Genomic DNA, 22,596 nt, shown 5'->3' with positions numbered 1-22,596 from the left:
CCATTGCTTAGTAGGAATTATACGTAAGGACTACATTAATAAAACTAGTCTTCCATCCCAAGATTATCTAAGTAACTGCTGCATAATAATTTCCCAATAAAAATTCAGCATCTATTTAATCATGCATACATTTATTTAGCTCATCAAAAACCTCTAGACGTGTGCATTTAGGGGCCTGGGATATGTGCTTCCCATTGTCCTGGAGCATTGAATAGAAGGTATGAAAGTGTAGTGTGTGTCAAGAGAAGACTACCTGTCTGGTGACTGAGTGGTCTCTACGTGGCACCTGGAAGATTTTTTCTAGATCCAAGTTTCAGTTTTATCAGTGTGCAGAATTGAACAGAGCCAAAGCAAATTCTAAACATTATTACAAGATCTTAATGTCGAACTGGTATATTAGTTCATTAAATTTTGAACAGGAAAATATCCCACTGAAGAAATTGGAAAGGCCCCACTTTGTCTCCAAGACAATATCCTTTATCTCTAAGGTGACCCAAGGAAAATCACTGCTACTGCTACTGCTAAGTCACTTCAGTCATGTCCAACTCTGTGCGACCCCATAGACGGCAGCCTATCAGGCTCCCCCTTCCCTAGGATTCTCCAGGCAAGAACACTGGAGTGGGTTGCCATTTCCTTATCCAATGCATGAAACTGAAAAGTCAAAGTGAAGTCGCTCAGTCGTGTGCGACTCCTAGCGACCCCATGGACTGCAGCCCACCAGACTCCTCCGTCCATGGGATTTTCCAGGCAAGAGTACTGGAGTGGGGTGACATTGCCTTCTCCGAAGGAAAATCAGTGTACCTCTTAAAAGATTGCCTGCTGAGGATGAAATCAGAAGAGGAACTTTTTCATCCAGACCCAATGAGGCAGATAAGGTGTGTTGTAACATGTCTGCGGTTGACTGAGATCTTCTCCTAAGAAAAAAATTGCTTTGGTGCCCTAGATTCAGGGGCTCTTTTAGAATACAAGGTACTAATTATAATTCCGTGTCTCTAACTTGTAGTTGTTTCTATTGTTTTTTTTATTTGTTTTCTCTTCTCTTTAGGGTTATTTCTTAGGGAAAAATTCTATTTAAAATATGCAAATGATTTTCTCAATATCAGCTATCAGTTCAGTTCAGTTCAGTTCAGTCGCTCAGTCGTGTCCGACTCTTTGTGACCTCATGAATCACAGCACGCCAGGCCTCCCTGTCCATCACCAACTCCTGGAGTTCACTCATACTCACATCCATCGAGTTGGTGATGCCATCCAGCCATCTCATCCTCTGTCATCTTCTTCTCCTCCTGCCCCCAATCCCTCCCCAATGGAAAAGCATCAGAGTCTTTTCCAATGAGTCAACTCTTCACATGAGGTGGCCAAAGTACTGCAGTTTCAACTTTAGCATCATTCCTTCCAAAGAAATCCCAGGGCTGATCTCCTTCAAAATGGACTGGTTGGATCTCCTTGCAGTCCAAGGGACTCTCAAGAGTCTTCTCCAACACCACAGTTCAAAACCATCAATTCTTTGGCACTCAGCTTTCTTCACAGTCCAACTCTCACATCCATACATGACCACTGGAAAAACCATAGCCTTGACTAGACAGAACTTTGTTGGCAAAGTAATGTCTCTGCTTTTCAATATGCTATCTAGGTTGATCATAACTTTTCTTCCAAGGAGTAAGCGTCTTTTAATTTCATAGCTGCAGTCACCATCTTCAGTGACTTTGGAGCCCAAAACAATAAAGTCTGACACTGTTTCCACTGTTTCCCCATCTATTTCCCATGAAGCGATGGGACCGGATGCCATGATCTTCGTTTTCTGAATGTTGAGCTTTAAGCCAACTTTTTCACTCTCCACTTTCACTTTCATCAAGAGGCTTTTGAGTTCCTCTTCACTTTCTGCCATAAGGGTGGTGTCATCTGCATATCTGAGGTTATTGATATTTCTCCCAGCAATCTTGATTCCAGCTTGTGCTTCTTCCAGCTCAGCGTTTCTCATGATGTACTCTACATAGAAGTTAAATAAGCAGGGTGACAATATACGGCCTTGACGTACTCCTTTTCCTATTTGGAACCAGTCTGTTGTTCCATGTCCAGTTCTAACTGTTGCTTCCTGACCTGCATACAAATTTCTCAAGAGGCAGGTCAGGTGGTCTGGTATTCCCATCTCTTTCAGAATTTTCCACAGTTTGTTGTGATCCACACAGTGAAGACTTTGGCATAGTCAATAAAACAGAAATAGATGTTTTTCTGGAACTCACCATAGGCATGATTAAATGGCCAGATTTTGCTTCCCTCCTTGCTGCTGGTCCATTCTGTAAGATATCTTTGCATTATCTAAGCATTCAATTAACTATCCATCAATTTTATTGATGGATACTGGGCAGAGTTACCTGCTGTTCTCTTTAAGTAATACCTCTCAACAATCTGTGTCAGAAACATCTCACAGACTGATATGTAATTTTTGAAATCATTACTTATATAGTCACAATTTCTCAGATAATTATCGCCTAAAATAAACTCAATTTTCAATTATATGAGTATTTGAGAAAATTGAATTTAGGGCTCAATCCTTATTCTTTCCCTGCACTTTAGTCCAGGCAATGTTAATCATGCAATATCTTTGAGCAAGTGATTAGAAAGCAACATGTTCACATAGAACCATGCGTTTTCAGAGTTTTTTTCTTTTCCTCTTAAGCTTACTACCCTTTATTCAGTGTGATCAGTTGTACTCAGCCTTTAAGAATTCAATTTTAAGAAGGCACTTCTAGTTTCCTGGACAACATTAGTTCATCTCTTTTTCCTAGAATAATGAAGATCTAAAATCTAATTCTTGCCTATCTCAGCCCCAGTCTGTTTTTGTCCTCTTTTGTGAAATCAAACCCATATGTTTTTCCTTAACAGCCCATGTCTGAGTATTATCTATGTCCCCAGAATCAAGTAGCTATTAAATTAGTTCTATCAATTGTCTGTGGGTTTAGAGGTTCCCATGTGAGTTTTTCTCAAGCAACCACATTTTATTTCAGGGCACAAAGTACAAGACTTCTGACTTGATTACTTAGCCTCTGGTCTTTATGTTTTAAGTTTTTGAAAATAACAGGGAAAATACATTACTCTTCTTTACCCTAATGAAAAGTTCTGAGCTCCTCTGACAGTCATTTCATTTCTGAAGGAGGATTAGAGGACTGTCCCACAGACTGAGATTTTAATATTTTCTTTATTTTATGCTTCTAATAACCTTACTCCTTTGCCCTCCCAACCACACTGTCCCATGCACACGTTGTCCCTTCTAATACCTTACCTGTGACATTTTTGAGGATCAAGTAATTCATTTTCTCTACCAAATGGCACCATTTGAGTCATTTCAGATTATCAGGTTTCTGTATTCTTTGGGGGATGCTTTTTGGAAGCATCTGTCCTATAAATTTTCAGTTTTAAAATGTCCTTTTTAAACTTAATTCTGGTGTGTTGTGGTATGCAGTACAATAGTTACATTTGCAAGGAATTGTTGCCAGAAGTCTAGGTCCTAGTTCAACCTCCATCACATTTTCAAGAAGGGAATCAAGATCAATTTACATATCTCACTCCCTTATTAAATGGAAACAACAATTATAATAATTATGGCCCTATCTTAAAGAGTTATTGTGCAGATATACATAAACATATGTATAGGCAGTTAGCATTTAATAAAATTCTATCAGATTACTGCTTCACTATGTTGATTTTTTAAAAAATACCTTAAATTTATTTCTAGTCCTATAGTTCTTTTTTTTTCCCCCAAATTAAACCAGATCCACAGTGTTTATATTTATTAAATACATGATTATTTTCTTGCTTACAAAAGTGTTCACTGGCCTCACAGGTATTTTGCCATTAAAGCAAGTGGTTTCCTGGCCCCTCTTGAATTCCTTATTCATTTCAAGGCTAGGAACACATGTTTCTCTATCCATTGTGAACAAATACCAGTGTTTATAACAAATAAAATTCTGTAAAAGTCATAGACAAAGAAAGCATATTAATAGTTTCACATTTATTTTCTGTGGCTACATGGCTTCTGTCTTTAAGAGACCTGTATATATTTTCCTGGATTTACTGTTAAGGAGAAGTAAATAACAGAAACTAGTAACTCACAGAGAAGTCATCAAATAATTATTAAAGATCATTCAGTGCCCAGTAGCAAAGTGGTTCCTAAAAGACTGAGATTGCAGTCAATTCTCAAAAATTCATGGCTGTGAGAAAAGCCTTGTAAAAATGATTGCCAGTCACAGAATGTAGATAGACTCTGCCAATTAGGTAACAATTCATAACACTCATTCACATATCATTTTAAGCTGCTAATTAAACCAAATACATTTATAAATGTAGAAATCAACTTTTATGGGTTTTTGGAGATAATTTTCAGATCACAGTATGAAACACCTCAGTTACAATACAACTCAAACATAAAGGGCTGAAGGGATTTTAAAGGGGCCAAGTCATCACAAAGTATGTCTAATGTCAGAGACAAATGAATTATAGATTAATTCACTCCCTGTCACACTTACACACACAAAGAGAGAAGCACCAGAAAAGAGCAAATATAACATAAAGAGGACAATCTATCCATCAAAAAGAATGATGAAATCGTATCTTTATTAAGTATCTAAAAATAAATGATAATAAGGGTGAGAAAAATTGAAATAATAAATGAATGCTCTTGCAGTATATTAGTGATAACCTGAGGGTTCTCTATATTCATTTGCTTCATAGAATTATCCTGAGGAAGGAAATATATGCATTTTATAAATGATGTAACTGAGATGTAAAATTACAGTTAATACCTGATAATACTACGTGTTCAACATATAGTAACTGTTATCATTTATTATTCTTGCATTGTTACTATTAGCCCTAAAGACTATACTTGTATTATTACTACATTCAAAGCTCAGGAAAACCTTTTGTAGCCATTATAGTCATTTCTATTTTAAAACGTATTTAAGAAGGAAAAATTTAGTTTTCATTTTATACATATATGATATAAGCATTACTTTATTATGCAGTTTTGACCAAATCACTGATCTTGTCTCATCTGAAGCAACCAATATTTCATGCACTACCTACTTTTCAAGGACATTAAGGGGATTCCCCTTTGTATTTATATGCATTATAAAAAACTGTACTTTTGTAATTATGTAAACACAGTGCATAAAAGTAGTATTATATGCCATCTTCTAGAACTACTGTTCATTGTGGCTTGACATAAATGTTGATACCTAGGATCATAAGTGAAATAGTCGTGTTCATATCACAAAAATTAAGATGTTAATACATTTTCCCTTCAAAATACTAAGATAATAAATAGATTCAATATAATCAGTTACTTAAAGAAATACAGCCTGCCCAAAATAGGGTGAGAATTAATACCAGGTGCTTTACTCACTAAGTAAACTAGACAGTTATATTCTTTATGCCTATATTTTGTTGGTAGTTCATTCTACACACACACACACACACACACACACTTGTCTTCATTGGATCCTTCTGCCTAGGTAGGGAAGGTAATTCACTGAGTAGAATAATGCACGTGTATAAGAAAGTACAGCACTAAAAGCATGCTTCTGGAGTTGGTCCCTTGACTCCCAAAGACTGTGGGAACAGAGCAATTAACTTTTTAATTATGCACACCATTCAATAAAGCAGGCATTAAAAAGATACTTAAAGTTTATTTAATACTTTAATGTTGTCTCAGTAATGTTGGAATTTTCAAAATAAGCAAAAAGGAAGCTAAATTTGTAAACTCTTAGAGAAATTTTCTTTCAAATATTCTTCTTTGTAGGGTAAATATAGGATAAACATTTATATACTTATATCACTACTTTAAGAACTACTAGACTGTGTTAATGGAGAAGGCAGTGGCACCCCACTCCAGTACTCTTGCTTGGAAAATCCCATGGACGGAGGAGCCTGGTAGGCTACAGTCCATGGGGTCGCTAAGAGTCGGACATGACTGAGCGACTTCACTTTCACTTTTCACTTTCATACATTGGAGAAGGAAATGGCAACCCACTCCAGTGTTCTTGCCTGGAGAATCCCAGGGACAGAGGAGCCTGTGGGCTGCCATCTATGGGGTCGCACAGAGTTGGACATGGCTGAGGCGACTTAGCAGCTGCAGCAGCAGACTCTGTTAAATAATATAATTTTTGTAGTGCATAATTGAATTAGAAAATAGCTATTTCAGGACTGGGACACACATATTTTTAACTGCAACTTAAACCCCTGCCTCTCTAGGGATATTTATTTTGATTATGCCTATCAGCTGATCTAAATGATTGAATTTGCTCAAAGGTACTTAAGAATAAGAAGCTTCCTTAGATACAAAAGCAAATTAAAATAAATTGAAAAATAATTTCAAAACCACTGTCATAAATAAGTAAAAGGACATATATATCATCTGTACAAAAGAGTTTTAAAGTCCTTTATTCTCCAGTAGTATAGTTTATTAATTTTTTTAGTAGTCAGGAGAAGACATGCCTTACAAACATAGATTGATAACTCAATTGGTGCTAGCATTTAAGCTGTTGTAATTTGATTTTCATATTGAAAAAGGATATTGCTTTTTTATTTGATATATAGAATCAGTTCATGTATTTAGGAATAACAGAAAAGATAATGCATATTTCACTTTGGGATTAAGTGAAAATAATGTTTTCACTGAGAAGCCGGCATGTACAGTTTGCTAATAATTGACCTAGTCATAAAGTAACTGAAAGTCCCCATCTGCCCCTGCTGCTCATTTGTATCTATTATATATATTTTAGCATCAGTGCTAAGGCCTTCATTTCCTTTCCTGGGATGAAGGTAGGGCATTTCTGAAGTGGTTAAGGCAGTTCTCCTGCCTAAATAGGGAAGAAAAGAACAGAAAATGTAATATAGCTAAATGGAGAGATGCCTGCTTCTGAGCTCTTTTTGTTTTAGCAGCTTGAGAAATATTGGTACATGTTATTGCTCAGACACACATTCTTTCTAAACAAAGATTACTGCCATTGATTCCAAAGAGCAAAAGGATCCATTATAATATTTTTTGCACTTCATTTAACTAGTGTCCCTATTGATTGGACTTTATGAACTATCTACTTGTATACCTGATATGACTTCCTAAACAATTTTGAGGACAGATATTTTATTTGGTGGTACAACATGTGGAGAATTTGACCTAGTTACTTTAATTTTTGGAAACTCATTCTGAAATTTATGAGCAAATTTTAAGAAGACTCAGCATTGCTCACCAAGGAAACAGACGCACACACACACACATGCATGACACACCATCCGTGATGGGTTGGGCTAAGAAGCCTAAAGCACTTCTTGGAAATAATTTGAATAATAAACTATGCCTCCAGACTCTATTTTGGAACTGTTCTATTAAAGTCAATAGTTTCATCATTTGCAAATTTGACAGCCTCCTACCATATTAAGACTTTTATTATAAAAATAAGCAATACTCCTGTATTGAAGTAAGTTTATTAAATTGCAAATAGAAAACATGTAGAGCAAGTGCCTTTACAATTTGGAACATTTTCTCTCATTATTTAAATATGAGAATTTGGAATTCAATATAACCCTTTAGGTAAAAACCAACAAAAGACTATAAGGTTAACTCAAGGCTATGGTTTTCTAATGCCTTCTACTGCTTCCTCCTGCCCCATTACCCCCTTCCACCCACCAATAATAAGATGTATACTTGCATTTTTATAATATATGCTTAGGGAATTGTGCTGATTAAGTTAAAAGAACTGTATTAAAGTATTTTAAAGTTAGAGTATTTTAGAGTTGGAGTATTTTAAAATATCGCTTTAAAGTAATTTCATTGGACCAATAAAATATTTCATCATTTCAAAATATTCTTTACACCTTAAAGTCTAATTTTCCTTGCAAAGAATTTTTTTTTATAATATAAACATAAAAATCCTTGGGGAGCACTTAAGCCTGGCTCTGCTAGTGCACAACAGGTCTCAACAGGAAGATCCGCGCCCAGAGACAGATACTGACAGAGTTGGCATTTGACGTTTCTGTTGAAAATATATGATAATCTGATGTAAATGTACCAGTTATTTATAATAACAGTTTCAGTATTGTGGTATATTAGGCTTTTCAAGCTTTTTCTCTTTTCACTGGAACCCAGCCATAACTCTGTCCTTGGCTTCTGCAAAGCTTGCTATAATAAAGTCCTTCTGATACTACTCGTAATAAACTTTCATAGAGGCAATGCAAGATAGACCCTACTGATAGCTGAATTATCTTTAATAGTGAATTGTATTCTTGTGAGATTCCATTCCTTTAGAGTTAAGGGGTTTTGCTGGAATAGTATTTATTTATTTATATCACTGAACAGTCTCACTGCTATGACTAAGAAAATTGCTCCATAAAATACTTGGTAATGTAAATGTGAGAATGAAAGTTATATATCTGGTGATTTATTAAATTTATGGCTTGTAGGAACATGACTGTCTCTATAAAGGAATCTAATATACACATTGGGGAATATTCTAGTAATGCCTTGTAAAAAAGGGATGGTGTTATAATTTGAAGTCTCAAAAGAATGAACCACTATAAAGGTTTGCCTTCAGCATTTGTAATCATACATGGCCTGGCTTTGCAAATCTAAATTTGATGTAGGAAAATTTAGAATACATAGTATCTTATTGCTCTTACACAGAATATAACTTTCCATGTACTTATCTACTCTTGATGTATTTCCTTACCTGTTTCTTTTACTGACAAGAAATGGATAGGTCCTTTAAGAGTAGGAAGTTTAATTGAGCTCATATTAGAGGAAAATCAGATCAGGGTTGATAAGCACATGCCTAGAGTTTGAGGCCAGTGTTTACCTCAGAATGAAGAATTCTGGTGTGCAGGCAAGAGGGACTCAGGATTATAACCAGTTCTCAGAATCTGCATTTAGCATATTAAAATATTTTCAAACTCTTTCTTCATCTCCCAGGAATTAAACTTAGTAGTTTTGGTCCATATTTTAAAAAGTAGATATTTCTTTTGTCTTGAACTTTAAGGAACCTTTTATCATCGTACTTTCTGAACTGCTTTTGACTGAAACTCTATTGAGAAATTCAGTGTATTTTGTCAGTAAAACTTTAACTTAAAAAATGGTGATTTCACTTTCTTCTTATAATGAACTTCTATTAATTGACTGAATATTTTAAAGACTTGAGAAATTTAAGCACACAATATAAAAATTTTAAAGATTTTATTTCTATAAATGGAAAAGCATGTGACATATTTTGTGCATTATGTACATCTAGAGCGGTTATACTAAGACAAAGATTTCAAAGATTTGGTTTCTTTTTACACAACACTCTTAAAATAAACTTAGCCAGGAAATGTATCACTTAATTGAAAGATAAAAGAGCATATATGTGGCAGGGAAGAGAAAGAACAGGTTCTTCTCATACATTATCAGATCCATATGGTGTTTATTAAATTTAATGCTGTGCAACTAATTCAGACAGCTGACTCAAATAAGAAGAAATCAGCAACTTTGTGGAAATGTGAAAACATGTGCACATGCACCATTCTAATGCAGTTTTATCAGCTGTCAGATTTCTCAAGAGATACCATATTTTATAGGCTTGAAATAAAACACTGTGAATTAATACATCCATAATGAAATAATATATATGCTTCGAGGGAATAGCATTGCCCAAAGTTGGCATTTAAGTTCATGTAATCTAAATGACAGCATTGAAAAAAGGTGTTCTCATGTATTCACTGAATTCCAGCTTAGAACATGCTGCCTACCTCTCTGGTTGTACACAGTATGCTGAGAAGAAAATAATACACAAAAAAAGTTTTACTAAGCATCTGAGATGTTTTATAGTCAAAGAACAACTTGTTTTTTAAAAATAAATTAAAATACATTAACTGCAGAGTGGGAAAAGTATTCCAAATGAAGGATAGGGTGAACAGATTGTTTTCCTTTCCTTGCATTCCACAGATCTATGAATAATCATTCCTTGAGGTTTAAAATTATAAATAACAGTGCAGAATGGAGTTATTTCAACTTTACAAAGGAAATCATCCATTTTGTTTTCATTTTCATTTAGGTAAACTCAAAATGACTTAGCGTAGCTTCTGCTAAACTGATTCAAGACTGAAGCATTCTTGATAAAGAAAAAAAAAGTTTCTCAATTGTGAGTAGATAACACATGACTGAAGTGACTTAGCAGCAGCAGCAGCAGCAACTACATTTATATGGCTAAATTCACACAGAATTGACAACTGTTGTTTGACTTGACAAAGTTAGAATATAGTAGTTGATACCAAGAGAGGGGAGGTAGTGAAAAAAAAAGTAAAGAAAAGAGAAATTTCAATGAAGAAACTGTATGCAAATAGTGCTATAGGGGAGAATGGTTGAATAGGGATATTTTATTCCAAAGTTATCACCATAAGTTGATTATGCTTACATCCTGCCTTCACATACATGCACATGAGACCTGAAAATGAAGGTCAAAATTTATCATGCATATTTAATTTCAGCCATTAGTACAGTTATTTGTAAGTCCTGGATGACGAGTGCTACATGGAGTTAGACACCTATCTTTTTGGACATAGAGCTTTACTAGCCATATTTACAAAGTCAGAATGTAAAAAGTTATAAAGTGAAGAGCTTGGTCTCATTTTTACAGTATATGTTTTTTACAACAAAATTCTCCTGAAAACAATTTTTAGAATTATTTGTATTGTATTGAGTGGAATAAAATGTTGTATTTACTTATTTATAAAATATCCTACCTACTTGTGCTTCCGGAGTATTGAGATTATGTTTTTATGCTCTTTTTATCTCAAGCTACTAAGGAAGTGCCTGACATAGACTAGATGCTCAGTAAATATTTGCTGAATTAATTAAAGAATAAATTAATATTCTCTGGGTCCAAGGTCCAACCATAATTACCATTATTACCTTGGTTTAATGCTTTATTTTCTTTGCTTTCTCTTCTGATAAGTTAGGCTGGGTTTAATTGTGGGAGTGAAGAGATCAGACAAAATGATGGGTTGATGTAAAACATACTTTGTAAAAAAAAGAATAGTCTAGTCCTAAATTCTTTATAGATTATTGCAGTCATTCTCATCTAAAACCCACATTGTTCTTACCTGTCATTGGTGTATTGCTACAGCCAGTGCCTGTACAATGAGCCAGGATATTTATTGTGTTTTATAAAATTTTAAACCTGGACCTTGATGAAGAGTTTATTTTACATTTTAAAGCTGTGCTTCTCTACTAAGTATATTTTTTTCTTTTGTGCCTTAATTGTCAGAACTAAGGTGCATCGGCAGAAAATATTTTTTTGTTGGGAAATACTTTTTAACATTCTATCAGTGAAGTCTTGAAGATCAAAGATAGCATCTAGATGGTACAAACCAGTATGGGGAAAAGTCATAACATTATCTATGTATCACACTCTTAATAAAAGTGTTTTCTAAATAAGTTGAAATCAATTTGCAGACTTTATGAGTCTCCTAATTTTCAGTTCCAAGTTGAGAACATCACAGTTGTGAGTTCAGATTCTTACTATAGTATGCATATGGCTTAAAATATACTTTTATTTATATATTCACCATTCATTCATTGCTGAGATTAATTGAAATCTAATTTCATAGAGACATGGAAGATTCAGGTCAACTAAACCTCTGTAAGCAGCAAAGTGGTTGGTTAAATTTGTCTTAAGTTTTTTATCATCCATTTTATTTTTTACATATTCATTCTATATTTATGATGATACTGGAGTAATTCATTTTTCTAAAACCTGAGTTTGTTCATTTGTATGTAATTCTGGGAAAGGATAGGAGGGCACCAAATGGAAATTGAGATTTTCTATGGGTTTGCTAAGGCCTGTATGAGAAGTGATTCTCATTGGAGTTTCCAAGGTAGTTCATTTCATATTACTGTGTTTCTGTGTTTTTTTAAGTCACTCATACCCACCTTTAACCTCCACACCAGCTCTTCTTTTCTGCTGTTCTTTTCACTCTTGTTTATAATTTCCATTCTCCCCACTACATCTCATAGTATTTTATGCTCTCAGCATGATAATCAATTCGCTGTCCTTAAATATGCAACAAAACACATTATATTACTGAGTTCCATTTAACTGCCACACGTGAAAATATTTTACATTTTTCATCTCAATTCTCATGACGTTCTTAATCTGTAGGCTCACAAGAGAGCAAAGAGAGGCTCACAGACCTTAGGTGATTTACTCAAAGCCATACAGCCAAAATAGCTGAGATGGAGTCTGAGGAAACTTTGTCAAACAAATAAACAAAAAAATCCATATTCTTTCTATTACAACATGCTCTGTTTAGCCATGCCCTTCTTTCACTAGAATGGTCTTAACCTCTTTCACCAATGTTTCCATCCATCCAGTCAAGTCTTTATTTAAAGTTTACTTCAAGTATCACCTCTTCTGTGGAGCCCATACTGACCCTATCCAGCTTTGCTCTTTTCCTATCACAATCTATATTAGAACACATCATAATGTCACTCTTCTAGCTTATTTTTGGTTTTATAAAGTATGGTAATCGTTTTTCATAAAAATATTTTATTTTGAAAAGAAATGACTTTATTATGGCTATTTTCAAATGCATTTACAATTAATTTTTAAAATGTCAATTTTATTTTTTAAACTACCAATGATGTATGGCACCCCACTCCAGTACTCTTGCCTGGAAAATCCCATGGACGGAGGAGCCTGGTAGGCTGCAGTCCATGGGGTCGCTAAGAGTCGGACACGACTGAGTGACTTCACTTTCCCTTTTCACTTTCATGCATTGGAGAAGGAAATGTCAACCCACTCCAGTGTTCTTGCCTGGAGAATCCCAGGGACGGGAAGCCTGGTGGGATGCGGTCTATGGTGTTGCACAGAATCGGACACAACTGAATCGACTTAGCAGCAGCAGCAGCAATGATGTAGTCACATTTCTTAACTCAATAAAAACATAATTTTTTTGTCTTTTTTTCTCTTTAACTGAAAATGTTTATTATTTTTATTTAATGAAATAAATTAATCACTACACACTACATCCTAACAATAAATTTTCATGATGACAATTAGAGTATTGCCATACAAATCTTTACCTGTCACATAAAAAAAAAAGTCACATAAAAACAAAAGCACTTTTGGGTCATTTACAGTTTTTAAGAGGCTAGAGGAGTCCTGAAATCCAAATTTAAGTACTACTGATTAAAGTGGTGTCTAGCCAAGATTGAACACTCTTTAAATATTTGATGAACAAACCTAAATAATAAAATTGATATGACAACTTTTAGTTGCAGAGACTAAAAATGTTGTATGTGAGAATTTAAGATCCATAGTTTTATAAATTTACTCAATTCTATGTCAAGAAAAAAAAGAGCAAAATCCTCATTAAAATATATTTTGTAGGGAAAACTAAATTTAGAATATTAATTATACTGAGTGAATCATACATTAATTAAAATTCTAAGTGAACATTACTGATCTCTTAGATACTAGGGTAGCTGATTTGTTAGTTTGTATGAAGGACACAGTGGATTATGCTGCTGCTAAGTCGCTACAGTCGTGTCCGACTCTGTGATCCTGTAGATGGCAGCCCACCGGGCTTCCCCATCCCTGGGATTCTCCAAGCAAGAACGCTGGAGTGGGTTGCCATTTCCTTCTTCAATGCATGAAAGTGAAAAGAGAAAGTGAAGTCGCTCAGTCCTGTCCAACCAGGCTCCTCCTTCCATAGGATTTTCCAGGCAAGAGTACTAGAGTGGGGTGCCATTTCCTTCTCTATTGTAGCTATAAACTGAGAACTTCTTAGCAGATTGGTAAAACATTAGGAATTTGAAAATAATAAAGTGGAATATTATAGATTTGCTAGAAGATTTATAAAATGTTTTCAGTGCAACAAAATCTTGAACTTTTAGTGAGGTTGTCAGAAAAATAGGTTACAGGTAAAGATTTGTATGGCAATACTCTAATTGTCATCATGAAAATTTACTGTTAGGATGTAGTGTGTAGTGATTAATTTATTTCATTAAATAAAAATAATGAAAATTTTCAGCTAAAGAGAAAAAAAGACAAAAAAAATTATGTTTTTATGGAGTTAAATAATCTTAAAAATATACCAGGGTACCAGCTTACTCCACCCTGCAGGAGCTAGCAGCAACAGCCAAGCTGACCTCTTCAAGCTCCAGCCCTGCCTAAAAATAACATTGTTGTTAGTTGCTAAGTCATGTCCTACTCTTTTACAACTCCATGGATTGTAGCCTGCCAGGCTCCTCTGTCCATGGGATTCCCCAGAAAAGTATACTGGAGTGGGTTGCCATTTCCTTCTTCAGGGGATCTTCTGGACCTAACGATCAAACCCACATCTCCTGCATTACTGACAGATTATTTACCACTGAGCCTCAGGGGAAGCCCAGACACACCCAGCATTAAGATGAATAAAATTTCCTTTTGATAAGTATCCAGCCACTCTTAGCAAGAAGGAGAATGAGAGAAAATTGAACTGTTCATTGGAATATGGTAGACTGTTCCTATTCAGGCTGCAGTTCATGGGGTCTCAAAGAATCAGAAAGGATGGAAGTGACTTAGCACACATGAATATGTGACTCAGGGAAAATTTTAGGGTCAGAATCAGAGCTAAAATATCAATTTTCTAACTCTTATAGAAAATGTATTTTTAAGATAGACCTCACAAATAGGATAAGGATAACAATACTGTTACCAGGAATGTTTATACCATATGGTAATGGCCTTTTCTCATATATTCTTGTATCAGACAGTGATGTTTTGATGAAGGTTTAAGGTCATCAAGCAGAGAATAGCAGTCTCATTGCCTAATTAAGCTCTCATTCTATATGTTGTTTGATGTGTCTCTTCTGCTTATCAAGGTGTGCTGGTTCCCAACCATATTATATGGTCCCACCATATAATCTGTCTGGTTTGACTGACTTTTGACTTGCCAACACTAAATAACCTTCTTCTCATCACGTTGCATTAGGCTGTATCAGTTTCCTTTTCTACAAACTGTTTCTTTCTTTATCCTTTTTCCATATCTGACACAGTCTTGAAGAAGTAGCTCTGTGTCTCCTTTCTCAAAGTTCATCCCTTTGTTTCTTTGCTTTGAGCTTCCAAACACTAAGAAATTTGACCTTAGTTTTGTTCCCCATGTAATTAATATATATTTTTGTGAGGATGTGAAGCAAGTCTTGTGCCTTATTCTTGGGCCCTACAGCTTGACATTGTGTTCTCTGTGTCAATATGTTAGTATACGTATTTCTACTTTTATCATACATACATTTTTCTAAGAACAGAACCACAGAGGGCTGAACCATAGCATTCTCTATGATATTCTCATTTTATCTACATGACCAAATTCCTGTCCTTTTGGAAAATCAATCTCTTTACAAATTCTTGATTGCCAATTCTACTCAGTAAAATCACAAATCATTTGTCTATCTACTTTTTATTTTCATGCATCATATTGTACATTTTCCCTTTTCTAGCCAGGTAAAAATCTAGCTCATAAGATTGCCTATAAGCATATTCCTAACAAATACCCCGTTAGTACCAGGGGTGATTTTATTATCCTGGCTCCTACCTCTTAATAGGAAAAAAATAGCTTTCATTTTTATTTCCCTTAATCCATGAAGCTGTCTTCTCCACTCTATGAATTTATGACTCGAAAATTTCTGTTTAATCTTTTGGACTACCATTCTAAGTTGTTTTAGTTATTTATAAACTCAGATATTTATAAAATCATTTTATATTACTTGTTACATCTTGATAAGTTCTACTGTGAGCAGTCATCTGTGTTTTGTGTGTGTATATTTATTTTCCAAAGTTTCTCATAAGTACACCTTTGGTTATTTTTGTATCTTTCACAGTGTGGTGCAAATTTCCAAATATATTACCTCATGATAATCTACCCTTCCTAAGATCAAAGGAAGAACTTACTTATATAAAATCCTTATGGTATTAGGGATTCATGTACAAAAACTGCTGTGTTTCATGCTAGACTCAAGTTTTTTGCCATAAATTAAGAACATGTGGGCCCCTTTTGTTTTCTGTCTTGGAAGATTCACACACTTGATTCTTCCAAAGACAAAATGCTGATCCCCAAATAATCAATCAGGAACATTTAAATGTAGGAATAATTAATTATAACTTTGTTACTTTGATATTACTAGAATATGTGGCTTTTAATTTTGAAGGGGAGCTTAAATTTTAAAATATGTGTGATGGCAATTAATATTTTTAAAATTAAACACAAAATTAAAATGTATAAGAAAAAAAGCAAAGCTATAAAAATTATGTTCAACCATATCAAATAAAATTTAAGTTTACTACTTTGAGTTTATTTATTTTAATTTAACAGGCTTAGTGCATGTTCCTTCAGAATTCTTTGATGCTAATCCATCTGATAACCAATTAGTTTCCAAATGTTTCAATTCAAGAGCTGACTAATACTATTACCTAAGTATTAGATGGATATGTTATTTTAAGCAGAGATGATGCCTAATAGTAATTAGTGTGTCAGAGACCAAAAGAGTTGAGAAACTGGAAAGTTTTGAGACATCCTGTTTAAATAGGATTAAGGCAAGACCAAAAGGATTATCATACTCCAAACCTCAAATATCTTTGTGATAGCTGCTTTCTTAAACATTTAGATTAATGGTCAGAATCACATTCAGAAGCAAAAATGCAAACAGGTATTTACATAAATCCTTGTCTTTAGAGAAAAACTCAAGAATGTCCCAGCCCTTCTGTAGATATTACACTAAGAAATGTATGGGTGGGAGGGATCAAAACCATTTTTTTTCACCCCCAAAATTAATTCTCTCCTATCTTTTAAGTTACAATGCTTAAGGCCTTTTTAAAAACAGTTTAGGTTCACAAAAACACTGAGAGGACAGTACAGAAATTTCCCATATACTCCCTGCCCCTATACATGCATAAACATCTCCATTACTAAAAACCCCAAGTGGATGACTTCTTATTTTCTTAAAAAATATACATATTTTTAATAAGCTTATCTCCAGGGTGTATAAAAGCTTCCCTAAATCATGTAAAATGTCATTTTTCATATGAAGTTTGTATTTCAATATAAACATAGAAAGGCAAAGATTTCTCTGAAAACAAATATCAAGAGCAAAATATGTAGCAGTATGTCTTTTTCAGGTGGTATTGCCCTTTAAATTGATTCACTAAACCAGTTGATCACTACTAAAATTCAAAGAGTTCAGTATTATCATCAATGTTTTATGAAATTTTTTCATTGTACTTCTTTTCATATAACTCTATTTACTTTAAAAAAATTACATGTAGTTCAAATTAAACCATGTCTACAAAAATATAATTAAAACATGAACCTTTTTACAACTTTTATTAGTTTGGTCTCTTGCAGTGTATAGGCATTCTACTAAATTTAATTCTTTTTTGTTAAAATAACAAGTTGAAGTTGTTTTGATATCAAACCTACACACCCTTAGGAGAATGTAATAAGGAAGATGTTTGTGAGCTTTTAGATGTATGGCAATTAGATGGAGGCAGGACAAGTAAATGGTAATAATCCTACTGTGTGTTGGGGAAAATATACATACCCATTTGGTACTATTTATCCTGCAGTTTTTTGTTTTTTTTTTTTTTTCATAAATCTGTTGTAAAAAATAAAAACAAAAAACAAAACACTGTACCCACATATCAAAGTCCTGCCTAGTCCTGCCTTAAGCTACCCTGTCTAGTCAAAAAGTGAGAATAAGATGGTAGTTCATTACATGTAGCAGCCCCCATGTCCCAGACTCAGAAGAGGATAGTTGATAGTTGGAGAGTGATGAGATTAACGCCATTCAAAATCCCTAATTTGTTTAAATTATCTTTAAAATTTATCTAGATTTTTTAAAAAAGAAAGAAAACAAGTTTAGGGTTTTTGAAAATTGTTTCATTGGCAAGTCTGTGGATGGACACCGTGGTGTAGGGGCTGCTGATTTTCCCTTTACATATTTCCCCATCTCCCTTCCCCAGGTGTTGCTGCCATCACTACCTTTCCCTTCCTCCCCTTTCCTCATGGCAAGACGCATGGAAGAAGAGTGCTGTTAAGGCCTCTCCATTAATCAACAGGTATGGTGGTCCTCATGAAGCAGTACAGCTGCCCCTCTTCTGCATTCTCCATTAATAGTCTATCTTTTATATAGAGAAAACTCATGCATCCACTACATAGAGCCTACTGATACAAGGAAATTACACAACTTGAGTAAATCTTTACCTATTTCAGCATGCTATTTCAGAATTCCCTGCACAGTTGTAGATGATTTTTAAATGTAAAGGATTACAGAAGAACAACCTGTATCATTTTCAGAGAAAGGTGCTATGCAGTTTCCTCAATTGATTGTATAGAAAAAAAAAAAAAAAACGGACCTATATATATATGCCACTTTCAATGTTTTACAAAGACTTTTTATATGACATATCTTTGCAAATTGTAAAATGAGAATATTTTGTGAACTTTAACTCAGAATTCAATTATTTTAGCATTTGAACTTTCAAAAGCATCACACAAAACTGTACTATGTACTTTAATTATAATGCTTATTCATCTGATTATAGAAAATTAAGTATGAGCCATTTCAATTCAAACCTAAATACTCCACAAATCAAGGTCATCCAGATGTGGGAGCTGAGTGTAGGCCAATGGCTTTTTTGCAAAGATTTCTTTGCTCAGCTCAGCTGGTGGCATTTGAGGAAGGTGGGGGAGGGCCTTGGTCCTCCTGCCAGCTCAAGTCTACCTCTTTCAGGTTGATAATTTTGAAAGGAGCTAAGCCCTCAGGGCTCGAACTCCAGCAGAGTCTTAACCTGTAAAAACACAAACTGTAAGTCATTATGGGAAACGCCCACCTTCTTGATTTCCTTTTTCACCAGGAGAACTGGTCCTCCTTGCTCCTGCAGGGGCTTGTTTTGAGGGCATGTTGGGCTTTGCACTACGCCTTTGTGACTCTATTAGGATCTTTGAGGCAAGGAACTAGATTACTGCCTTTGGGCTGGGAAGATTTTTAGTAAATGTCTTTAAAGAAAAGCAGTGAGTGTGTCTATAGGTGTGCCTGTGTGTGGCAACACTATGGTATTCCTTAGAATAGTAGCCAAAGACTTGTTTGTGTATATAAATGAAGCAGATTCTTTACAGGAATTTTCATTGATGTGACCATTGACCGTTAAAGACTGGACCATAGATCTTCATTCACAAATGCAGAGTCTCTTATCCCTAAAAGCTCTGAAATCATTGGTTGGCCTTCGTGATCTCATTTCTACCTGCATTTCTAGTCCTTACTTTATGCACTTACCCTGGATATACACTGTTCTGGCCTACCCCATCTTTCCCAATGGCTATAATCTTCCTTGCCCACAGACCTTTGCATTGTTGGGTCCTTCCATCTGGAGAGCCGTTTCCCCAGGTCTGCTTGGAAAATTCACACCAAAAGCAGTAATAGGAAATGTGCAGAGGGTTTTCTGTGTGTCCAGCACAGTGTAAGTAAGCTTAATAATCCCTATTTTCTTCATTCATTCCACACAAAGGAACACAGTTAAAAATTGTTAATATTCATATTTAAATGATAAACAGTGAGGCTTGGAGAAACCTGACGTGGTCAAGATTACTCAGAACTGACTAAAGTGCACTGTGTCTTTTGCAGAGTCTCCTGTTTCCTCCCCAGCGAAGCTGGGATTCTCGTTCATGTTTAACTCTTTAAGTTTCTATGATTCCATCTTATCCTTTATGAACTCTTCTATGCCCACAGTGTTTGCTACTCACTAAATGTTGAACAGATGAATGAATTTTTAGAACACAGTCATTCTTCTTTTCACTCTTGTAGGGACCCTTTTCATCCACACTTATCTCTACCCTTTTTATTTCCTTTCATTTGTAGCTCTTGACTGTTATTAGCTGCATAGATGACTTAATATATTTTATTATAAAAAATAAGTCATTTATTTTTCTCCCTAAATTTAGGACCTGCAATTAAAAACCAAGTAAGTATAATTGAAAACATAGAAAAAAAGATCATTTAAATTTTATAAAATTTATCAAATCTAGTAGTAAGAAAAGAAGCATAGATATACTTATATCTCACATGGAAAGGAAACAATCCAACCAAAATATTTTGAAGTTTTGAGGAAAGGTCAGAGAAACTTTTTTTGTTGTTGTTATTTTATAGATGAATAAAAGAAATATGCACCATACAGCTAGAGTCTTAACAGGTTACATACAAGAAAAGAAAGAAATGGGGGAGTAAAATTAGATGAGAAAAAGAAGGTAAACTGAAAAAGAAAAGAAAAAATCTTTGAAAATATAGAAACAAAAAGATATGGGGAAAGTGAATACATTGAAAAGCAATAAAAAATTGAAGGAAACAGATCACTGAAAACCACAGACACTGAGAGGACTTTAAAAAATATGAAAGAAAACTTGTAGGGGAAAAAAATCAGTGCAAGTAGAGAAAAAGGACTTTATTTATGAGTTCATGTTTCCTTTATTCTTAGAAAAGCCTTTGAGGTAAAATGCTGAAAAGAGAAAGGGAAATTAAGATACATTGCTTTGTGTACACTGTATTTTTCTGGGATTTTTTTCTGTGGGAACAGTGCTTTTGATAGCAAGTTAAGGGCTTAAGCATTAACTTGGAGCTATGTACTTAGAACTAAAAAGGTTGTGCCTAGAGGGCACAATTAAGGCAGAGATTAATGGAAAATTAGGGTACAAGTCAAAATACCCTCTTTCCTAGACTTTCAACCAATAAGACCTTAGAATTAACCAATTCATTAGTTCTGTGAATATAAGGATCAGTTTATTTCTATTTTTATATGGAGTGCCTGGAGCATGGAATGAATGTTTGCTGAATTAATCATGGAATTTTAAGAGTTGGTAAAGAGATTATCACCAGCCAATCTGGTTTTAGATTATTCATGCATCCCTCATACCCATCATCAGTTCAGTTCAGCTGCTCAGTCGTGTCCGACTCTTTGCAACCCCATGAATCGCAGCACACCAGGCCTCCCTGTCCATCACCAACTCCCGGAGTTCACCCAGACTCCCGTCCATCAAGTCAGTGATGCCATCCAGCCATCTCATCCTCTGTCGTCCCCTTCTCCTCCAGCCCCCAATCCCTCCTAGCATCAGAGTCTTTTCCAATGAGTCAACTCTTCGCATGAGGTGGCCAAATCACTAATCTCTGCTTGAATGATTCTGGTGACAAAAAATCTAGGGGTAGCTCACTGATTTGGGGACATCTTTAACTTAAATTTTAAGCTTTTTCTTATATTGAGCCAAAATTTGCCTTCCCAGAACTTGAATCCATTTATCCTGAATTTTTCCTTTGGAACAACACAAAATTTAAGTACTATTCCTTCTCCAAATGTACTCCAAAAGTACTTCCAGCAACTGAAATTCAGGTAGACACTCCATCATAATGGCTAGCTCTATAATGTCTCTATTTCTCTTTTTCTAGTTTATAGCCCCAGTCTTTCAAATTGTTCTGTTAGTTGGTTGCAAATCGTTTTAGCATTCTGGTTATTTTCATTTAGTGCAAAATACTTTGTCAAAAAAAAAGATGGAATTCAGGATTGGCTCCTTCAGTTTACATGTCTATATTTGTGCAGTATGAAGAACCCAAAAAATCTGTTTAAATAATTTCAGGAAACAAAAGGAGTTACAGTTTAAAGCTGCATATATTAATACCTTTTATCTGAATTATATAGAATAAATGTATGATTTGGCTAGTATATAGTATAATATATAGATAAAATTAATATAAGCATGCATAAAAATGAATGAAAAAATATAGAAAAATGAAATAAAAAATAATATTTGATAAAAGTAAAAGAATTTAAGTGTCTCAGTGTTAAAGAACCCACCTGCCAATTCAGGAGATTTAAGAGATGTGTGTTCAATCCGTGAGCTGTGAAAATCCCCTGGAGACAGCATGGCAGCATTCTTGTCTGGAAAATCCCATGGACAGAGGAACCTGGCAGACTCCAGTCCCTGAGGTCTCAAAGAGTCAGACATGACTGAAGCAACTAAGCACACATGAAGAAGTCTCTACTTTTTCTTTCTTAATTGATTAAATATTTTGGTTTGAGTTGGTGCCTGAGATGAGTTTTCCCTTAAGATGTTCATTCATCATTCTAACATTTTTGACACTAAAAAATACATAGCTTTATATGGATAATATCAGTGGAAATAAAAGACAAACAGAAAAGCAGAAGAAAGCAAAAACTATTTTCTCAATGCAAATTATTGACTTTAATGACTAAATATGTGCTCACACATGGACGTCAAACTAGAGCAAAAGAAGTTTGAAAGATGTGTAAAGGTTGCCCTGTCAGATATGGAGTTTCCTCAGTAAAAGCTAATGTAAAGTAAATTCTCCATGCATGTGAACTCTTTTTTAATGCCAAATTGCTGTCAGTGTCCTTTGGTGAGTCCTATTTATGAGTAGATTACAGCACTATCTCGGAAGCACTGCACATCTGCCTTTCTATGAGTGTCTACACAGAATATATGGCCTTTCCTAGAACTGGGAGATTTAATTAATTTGCTGGCAGATAATAC

General features: G+C 34.7%; 1 protein-coding gene across 8 annotated transcripts in view; it reads left to right on the top strand.

Annotated features, from left to right (window-relative positions):
- Window positions 1-22,596, top strand: part of PCDH7 (protocadherin 7) — a 477,823-nt gene that overhangs the window by 231,503 nt on the left and 223,724 nt on the right. The window contains exon 4 of one of the 8 annotated variants that reach the window (XM_025290209.3): window positions 18,024-18,119. The exons of 6 other annotated variants lie outside the window; for them this stretch is intronic. In XM_025290209.3, coding sequence (XP_025145994.2) covers window positions 18,024-18,112 — 89 coding nt within the window. In that variant the 3' untranslated portion in view covers window positions 18,113-18,119. Of the gene's footprint in view, window positions 1-18,023; window positions 18,443-22,596 lie in introns of those variants that run through there. One more of the 8 variants, XM_044946018.2, reaches the window with a different exon arrangement.

The sequence above is a fragment of the Bubalus bubalis genome, chromosome 7, assembly GCF_019923935.1.
Source record: "Bubalus bubalis isolate 160015118507 breed Murrah chromosome 7, NDDB_SH_1, whole genome shotgun sequence".
NCBI classification, from domain to species: Eukaryota; Metazoa; Chordata; class Mammalia; order Artiodactyla; family Bovidae; genus Bubalus; species Bubalus bubalis.
The sequence above is the reverse complement of the archived record's forward strand: the minus strand, read 5'-3'. Positions and strand labels throughout refer to the sequence as shown.